The 8,071-nt window shown below is 42.5% G+C and overlaps 1 protein-coding gene across 2 annotated transcripts in view; it reads right to left on the bottom strand.

Moving 5' to 3' along the window:
• Positions 1 to 2,727: 2,727 nt before the first annotated feature.
• Otulin (OTU deubiquitinase with linear linkage specificity) overlaps positions 2,728 to 8,071 on the bottom strand; it is a 25,687-nt gene continuing 20,343 nt past the window's right edge. For both annotated transcript variants that reach the window (XM_021183388.1, XM_029469844.1), the window contains exons 6-7: positions 5,410 to 5,679; positions 2,728 to 3,272 (exon numbers count right to left, since the gene is read on the bottom strand). In XM_021183388.1, coding sequence (XP_021039047.1) covers positions 3,078 to 3,272; positions 5,410 to 5,679 — 465 coding nt within the window. In that variant the 3' untranslated portion in view covers positions 2,728 to 3,077. The remainder of the gene's footprint in view (positions 3,273 to 5,409; positions 5,680 to 8,071) is intronic.

The following is an 8,071-nucleotide window of genomic DNA, read 5'->3' on the forward strand; positions in this document are numbered from 1 at the left end:
TTTAGCGGCCAGCTTAAGAGAACTAGACTTCCACAGGAGATGAGTGTCTTGGGTGCGCCTGCCTCCATTGGCGGCACCTTGTCCTGGCTGGGACGCTGCATTGTATGTAGAGACAAAGGAACCAGGCAGGAGCTTGCACTCTCTGCTCCTGACTTGCCTGCCATGGTGGGCATCCTTCATCAGTGAGCTAGAAACCCTTTTCCCTTAAGTTGCTTCTTCTGTCTGAGACTTTTATTATAGTAACAGAAAAGGAAATGAAGCTACACATCATCTGAGAGTTTTAACCTTACCTTTTACCTCACCCCTCACAGTTTATCACTTTCTTAAAACTCTAAGTTGACGCTATGCTCTGCCTCTGCCAACCTGGCAATCTGGTGTTTCTCTGAGATGAACTGCACACATTGAAGGGTTTCTATCTTTACTGTGGTTACTGCTTTTTAAAGAAACAACACATCTTAAAGCAACACTATCTATTTTATACATCCTCAAGCAAGATTCTTCAATGGTTTTTGCTTCTAAAAATATTTTCTGCCCTTCAGAATATATATAAAGGAGAATACCCACAAAGTAATGCTTAAGAAGATAAATAAATAAGGAAACTGATCAACTAAATCTTTACACAGAAGATGACATGGCAGGAAGTATGGCAGCCTGCATGTGTCCACCATGAGAGGTTCATCATTAGTGCTGTCACCTCAGAAGCATCGAAAAGACCTTCAAAAACAAGACCACTGTTTCACAGGGTGAGTGGGAGGGGACAGGAAGATTGCACAGTCACTTAGGGAATCAAAAGAACAAGGCTTCGACACATAAGAGCTCACAAACGCACAGTGAGAACTTGTCTAGTGTGGTGGCGCATACCTGTGATCACAGCGCCCAGGTCAAAGTCCGAGATGGCCAGGTCTCAAAAAGTTAAAACCAATCAACTCAATTAAAAACAAAACAAAAATCCAAAGACGTCCTGCCAACAGACGCTTTATCAATTCATATTGTATGAGATTTTACTTGATAAGTCCTAAGATTGGAAGGAAAAATAAACAAAGGACAATGCCATTTTCCTTCAAGAAAAAGCTCCTAAGCCATTCCTACCCTGTAGGATAATGACAGTGTCTGTGGCTATACAGGAAACCGGACGAACGCAACTATCTCAGAGCAAATTCACACAGACCCGGATTCTAAGTGAAAGGCACTAATGCTGCCATCACAATCAAGTGCATGAGTGAGCACATGGGTACTGCACATACACAGCCTAGTGCAGGTTTGCAAGCAGCTCTGACTTGGGATATAACACAGGGAAACTGTACCTAACATTATCACAGACAAGAACAAGAAAGAAGAATGAAATATAAAGAGGTTCCCCAGAAACCAGCTCAAGTTCACTAGGGTCACATTGTCTTTAAAATGCAGATAATCATGGTATTACCAAGAGCATTACGAAATTTCAACAGTGATATAAGCCCAATGGTCAGCTTCAAAGGGCAGAGATCACTCCTGCTGGGAATTATCTAAACATTTCAAGTTCTGCTTCCAAAACTATTAAACATGAACGGCAGACACTGCCCACTATTTAGTTACAAGGAATAACATAAAGTGTCAAAGTCCACAATAAGTCACTATTCCTATTTTAACTACTGCTGGGGGTCTCCTCAGGTAAGTGTTCACAGTGACAGCACAATGCCTCTCAACATAGTCACACACATTCAGAACAGCATTGGATGCCAGCACTCTATTCAATAAACAGTTAATGAAATATGGTGATTTTACTCATGAGGCAATGCAAGAAATATTACCAAGGTCTGATTGCTCTTTATATCCTGAGTTTTCATACGTAAGACTTAATTTTTATTGAAACCAAAATTTATATTTTAAATGGTTGTCTTTCCTCTCAAAACAAGTTGCTTATCGTCTCTATGAAAGGGAGTCAAATTAAGAATTTGAACTATCATAAAATCAGTTCAAAATCAGGATAACACCACCAACAAATGTCGAACTGATTCAGGTGCTACGATGGAACCCGAAAGAAGAGTGTGTCTGGTCCCCATGAATAAAGGTCACAGGCTATGTCCCCTAAGGGAAATAAAGGCCCCAAAGCAAGCCATGTTGAAAACATCTCCCCAGTCCCCCTTGCCCAAGTCAGAAACATGGCTTATGCCTACCCTGGCCAGCCTGTCTGCCTCCTAGCTGCAGAGCAGCTCCATCACAGGTTGGACTGCTTAGCACACACCTCTGCTCTGACTTGCTTAGCAGACATCCCAGATAGCGGGCTGTGTTACATCCTGCCACAGGATGAGTTACATGGGCTCGGCAGTACATAGCATCATCAACAGCATGAAAAGGGGCACCCACCTCTGAACTTGAGTGACATTGGAATCACTGAAACCCACAACCCCAACACTAGAGCACATGTGCAAAGAGGATCTCCCAATGTCAGGGCACAAAGCCTCAGCAACTGAAGTCTAGACTCCTCCACACTTTCTTCTGAACCTCTTCCAGCCTTCAAAAAACCTACTCTGGGACCCCACTCTTTGTCTTCTAAGACAATCTACTTAAAATATAGTAATTGGCATATTGCTCATCCCTCCGAAAGCAGATGAGGCTATCAAAAGATATTGTAACTACTCATTCCAGGACACTCCCATTTAAGCACATCTCATAGGAAGACCACGAATGAGAGCCATCACCACCATTCCCCCCCTAAAAGGGAATGAAAATCAAATACAAAACTACTGTTTTAAAAAGCGAAGTAAAACCAGTTTACCGTCAGAACTTTCATTGGACAGATTCCTTTCCAAACAGTTTTCTCTGACCCAAAAGCATCTGCCTTATGGAGACATAGTTTGCACCTTCCAAAGGCACGTGCTGAAGCCCCCAGTGGAACACACTGCGTAACAGAACAAGGAGTGAAGGCCTGGCTAATTAATTCTCGTTATCAACAGCTAGTCTTCAGAACATAACGGTCCAAAGTTGGCTCCAGGGGCCCGAGAGTTCTCCGAGATTGTCCTTGGAGACCTGCAGATCTGAGGCCCCCAGAGGAGGAGCTGCACATGCGCATCTCTTGGCAGTCATATGTGTGTCCCTCACACACTGGTCTCCTCACACACTCTGACAGGGATGTTATAGTGCCGATCATCCTCAGCTATGAGGGTCACCATTGGCCAGTCCTTGGGGGGATCAGTGGGATAGACTGTGATGAATTCCTCTGTGTTATACTTGGACAGCCGGTACACCCGGATGGTGTGGCGGACAGCATAGGCAAGAAGAAACATCTCAACCTGGGAAGGAAAAGCAAATGAGTGTTCTGAGGGAAGCCACAGGCAAAGATGGCCCAACACTGAGCTGCACCCACTATCCCAGACAATGAGTGGCAACGGCTTAGCTGCAAACGGTCTCCTCCCCTCTGAACCTAGTCAAGAAGGATAATAAAGAATGGAGTACATATCCAATAGGGACTTATATTTGGAACATAAAAAATTTAATGCTAATTTAATAAAGTATACAATAAGACATCAATTTAGAGTTGAACAAAGTATTTGGAAGACATTTCTCCAAAGACGATAAATGAGTGGCCGATGACCACATGAAGTCATAAGCCCTTAGAGGAGAGCAAAGAAAAGCCATGAATACATCACACCTGTGAGGATGTATACAATCAAAGACAGAGGAGTGACCGTGAATGAGGGGTTTCCCTTGGGAGTAATGAAAACGTAAGGAGACTGAGAACATCCTAACCATCAATTAATTCATCACACAGTTAAACGGCTGATCTATGTTCTAACTTCCCTGAGTTTTTAAAAGATAGTGAAAGTATCATGAAGACATGGAAAAGTGATAACGTGTGGGAATGTAAAGTGAGACAGCTGCTTCTCTATTCTTCTTTTGGTGATGCAAGGGATCAAACATAGGCCTCGTCCATGCTATGCAAGTGTCTGACACTGAGATACGCTCTAGACCTGTATACTGGTCTTCAAAACGTCACAACACTACCATCTGCCCCAGCAGTTCCATTCTTGGATATATACCCAATACGAAACTCGTACACATGTACACACAACCCTGCCAATGAATGTTCACAGCAGTCAGCAAGAACTACCCAAACACATTAAGCACATGAGTGCACAAAACAAGGACACTGTCACAGAATGCCACTTTGCCTGGTAAGAAAAAGGAATGGAGTCCCAGAACATTCTAAAACGTAGATGGGTCCTAAGGCATTATGCTAAATCAAAATGGTGGTTATAAAATACCACATAACGTATGATTCCACTTCCAAGAATGTCCAGAACAGGCAATCTATACCCAGAAATCAGAGTACAACTGCCTAAGGTTGGAAAAAAGGAAGCCTGATCACTAACGTCCTTTGAATTCCATTATGGAGTTCCAACATGGTTTAAGATTAGATTATACTGGTAGTTTAAAAGGATGGGTTAATGGTGATTAAGTAATATTTTTAAAGGAGCTATTTTTAAAGAGGATTCTCCATTGCAGCAGAGCTTGCATACTGTTGCAGAGTCTTAGAACGGACTAATTTCAGTCTAGTGTATAGCTAGCGCAAGTCCTCCTAGACTCTTTGCCACAAGACCTTTAGGAGTCAAGCAGTCTACATTGTAAGTACAGAGAGTTATCTTAAGTAATCATAAATATTTCTGACCTAGCAATAACCAGCAGTCCTTTGCTCTTTCTTACCCCTTAAGCAAAACAACAGAATAGGTTTCATAGATGTCTATCTGCCAGAGAGACTCACAGAAACCCAACTTGGCTCTCTATTTCTTGAAGCATCTGTCCTGGGACTCGGGCCTTTTCAGGAAAAGGTGGGCACAGGAGTCCAAGTAGAAAGCAGCAGGTTAGATTCAGAGTCTTAATGTCACTTTGGTTGGTAGCTAATCACAAGCACGCACACAGAGTGCTAACAACATATTTTACAAATTATATTAGCATCCAAGAGAGACAAGAGAACTAATCTTATCCATCACTTTGCAAAAGCAATCCTAGGGCCATGTAAGGGTGAGACTAATAAATTATGTCCATAAGTCTTAGAAATGTCTTCCTTAAAAAGGTAGAACTTCACTACCCCCTTGAGTAAGTAACAGATTTAGTGAGTAGCTTATAAAAAATAGAATACAGAATAAATGAGAATGTGTAGCTTCTAACAAACCAAGAGCAGACCTGAGGAGAGGCCTATACAGTGAGGAACTGAATGACCCCTCTGGCCACCAACAAAGAGGTATGCAAGTAAGACATGCAGGGAAATCCTCCACCCCAACCATACTGTAGCCTTCAATGCCCTGGCTGCAAGCTCAGAAGTGCTGGACCAGAAGCACCCAGACAGGTTACTCCTGAACTCACCTACAAGTTCTAGGACCCCCTTGATGGCTAGCCGAGGGATAAAATACTCTCAAAGTCACAACTCACCTGCTCCAGGCCCCCCGTGTGTCCCACCTGGTTTAGGTGGTTCCTCAGGAGCTGTTCAGGGTCGTTTGATGTGTCTCGGGCAAACAAGAGCACAGAGAAGAATGGCACTTCCTTTCCCTTCTCCTTGTCATCGTACAGTTCGATGGCTCTGTTTAACATCAGGAACTTCACAGCTTCGTAGAGGCTGTACTCCTCCTCTTCGTTTGTGAACAGCTCATCACAAGCTGACTGCCTCGCTTCAGCAGTTTTCATTGCAGCCAGGCTTACCCACTACAATAACAAAGGTGTCCCCATTAGAGTTTCTGTTCTGAGGATCCCCGGCATACTTCATACTTCTGTACCATGATTACAAGATGATTTTCAAAAGAAGGAACCGTAAGCAACATGCCAATGTGAGCAGCTTCAAGCTCTCTCTCACCTCAAACAACAGTGTTCCTCAGACTACATGGAGCCCTTGCTTAGCTGCTTCTCTTGTTAATGTGAAGTGCGACCCAGCAAGGGGAGGTATGGGGATGTGACATGGATGCTGATCCTCTGCCTTCCCAAGCCACAAGGGCAACACCAACAACCAGACGGCTAACAGAGCGTGTGTGAGCGCTGTCAAACAGCTGGGAATGCTACACCTGGAGGGTTAGAAAACCCAGAAACAGACTTCCAAAGTGGAAGACTGTGGGGGTCTCCTGACTATGGGTTTATTAAACTTACCCCATAGTGTCTTAAAAATATACATGAGGATCTAATCAATAAATTCCAATCAGGAATTATTGACTACTAATTAAGAAATCAAGGTTTACATAATTAACACACATAAAAACAAAACTCTTTAAATGAACAAGAAAACATTGTAAATATGTGTACTGCTAATCAATCTACCATGAAAAAAGAGATGCCGACTTAAATACCAGTCCTTATGAATAAGCACTGGTTAGCACTGCTTTCAAACACCAGTCCGAATTTTAAACCCGAGAGAAAGTATAGTGATTCTGTCTACACAGAACTCTCCAGTACTTAACAGCTGGACCATGGTGTCATGACTCATATTTTCTAGAAGCAGACAATGGTGCTGGCTAGGAGCACGACTCTATAGAGTCAGAGACTCAAGATGCAATTAAGATGTGGCTTTTCAAGGTTTCCCTCCAGGCTACAGTTCCCTTATCTTTAGAACAGAGATGACCACAGCCATCCTACTTTCTTGGTTGAAAGGTAGAGGAACCCAAGCAACTTTTAGTGACAAGTGTGACAATGAGGAGAAGTGCTGACAGCTGCCCGCATGGATTACTGGCAATTTTAATGTCACTGTAAATTGGCATCACATACACATTCCCCAAGAGGAGGGTCTAACTACAGCCGACATACATAATAATAATAAATAGATAGATAGATAGATAGATAGATAGATAGATAGATAGATAGATAAATAAAATTTACAAAAACAAAACAAAACAAAACAAAACAAAACAAAAAACTAACATCCTCACCAGCCCCTTACAAAATTTGAAAAGAAAACTACACCTTACAGCTAAGCCGACAAACTTGCCAGTCTGTCCTTCAAAGAGCTGCAGCCTGCCTTCATCACGCCAGCAGGCCAGTGGCTTCTAGCCCCTAACCATTACACTCCATTAGGCAAGGGGAACAACAGTGCCCTCTACCACAGGAAGGAGACTTGTATTCACCAGCCCACAGGAAATTAGAACAAGCTGTCTGTGAACTAATCCCGTGAATTATTTCAGACTATTCTCAGGATGGTTTCAAAAGTTGATAAATCTACTTATTGAGAAAGATTTTATAGCACATATCGATAGACTTTTTTTTTTTGATTTTTTCGAGACAGGGTTTCTCTGTATAGCTCTGGCTGTCCTGGAACTCACTCTGTAGACCAGGCTGGCCTTGAACTCAGAAATCCGCCTGCCTCTGCCTCCCAAGTGCTAGGATTAAAGGCGTGCGCCACCACACCCAGCTTCGATAGACTTTTAAAATGTAAGAATACCTGGAAAGACCTTAATAAATACACAGAGATACACTGAGATACACTTGAGAATATGAACGTGGGATAAAGGACAGGAGCCACAGCTCCCAGCTAAGAGCACTTGCTGCTCTCATAGAGGGTGCCCATGCCAGTGCTCACAACCCCTGCACCTCCAGCCCCAGGAAACCAACACACTCTTCTGGCGTCCACAGGTACCCAGATGCACATGTGTGCACCTACACGTACACCACACAATCAATCAATCAATCTTTTTAAAAGGAATGTGGACTAAATGATAACCCTAAAACCTACAAATATGACTTAAAATAAAAATTTTATTTATTAAGGTTTCTTTGGAAGAAAATTAAATGTTATCTGAGACACTTGTATATAGCACCACCTCCAAGAAAACAGAATATTGGTGTTTTTCCATTTTACCCAAAAAAAATGAGAGGAATTAATGTTCTTTTAAAGTTTCCTTTTTCAATGTGTGTGTAAGTATATGTGTGCACATGTGTAAGGGTATGCATGTATATGTGTGCATATGGTGACTGTGCACATGTGTAAGGGTATACGTATATATGCATGCATATGGTGACTGTGCACATGTGTAAGGGTATACGTATATATGCATGCATATGGTGACTGTGCACATGTGTAAGGGTATACGTGTATATGCATGCATATGGTGACTGT

This window comes from Mus caroli, chromosome 15 (genome assembly GCF_900094665.2).
Source record: "Mus caroli chromosome 15, CAROLI_EIJ_v1.1, whole genome shotgun sequence".
NCBI classification, from domain to species: domain Eukaryota; kingdom Metazoa; phylum Chordata; class Mammalia; order Rodentia; family Muridae; genus Mus; species Mus caroli.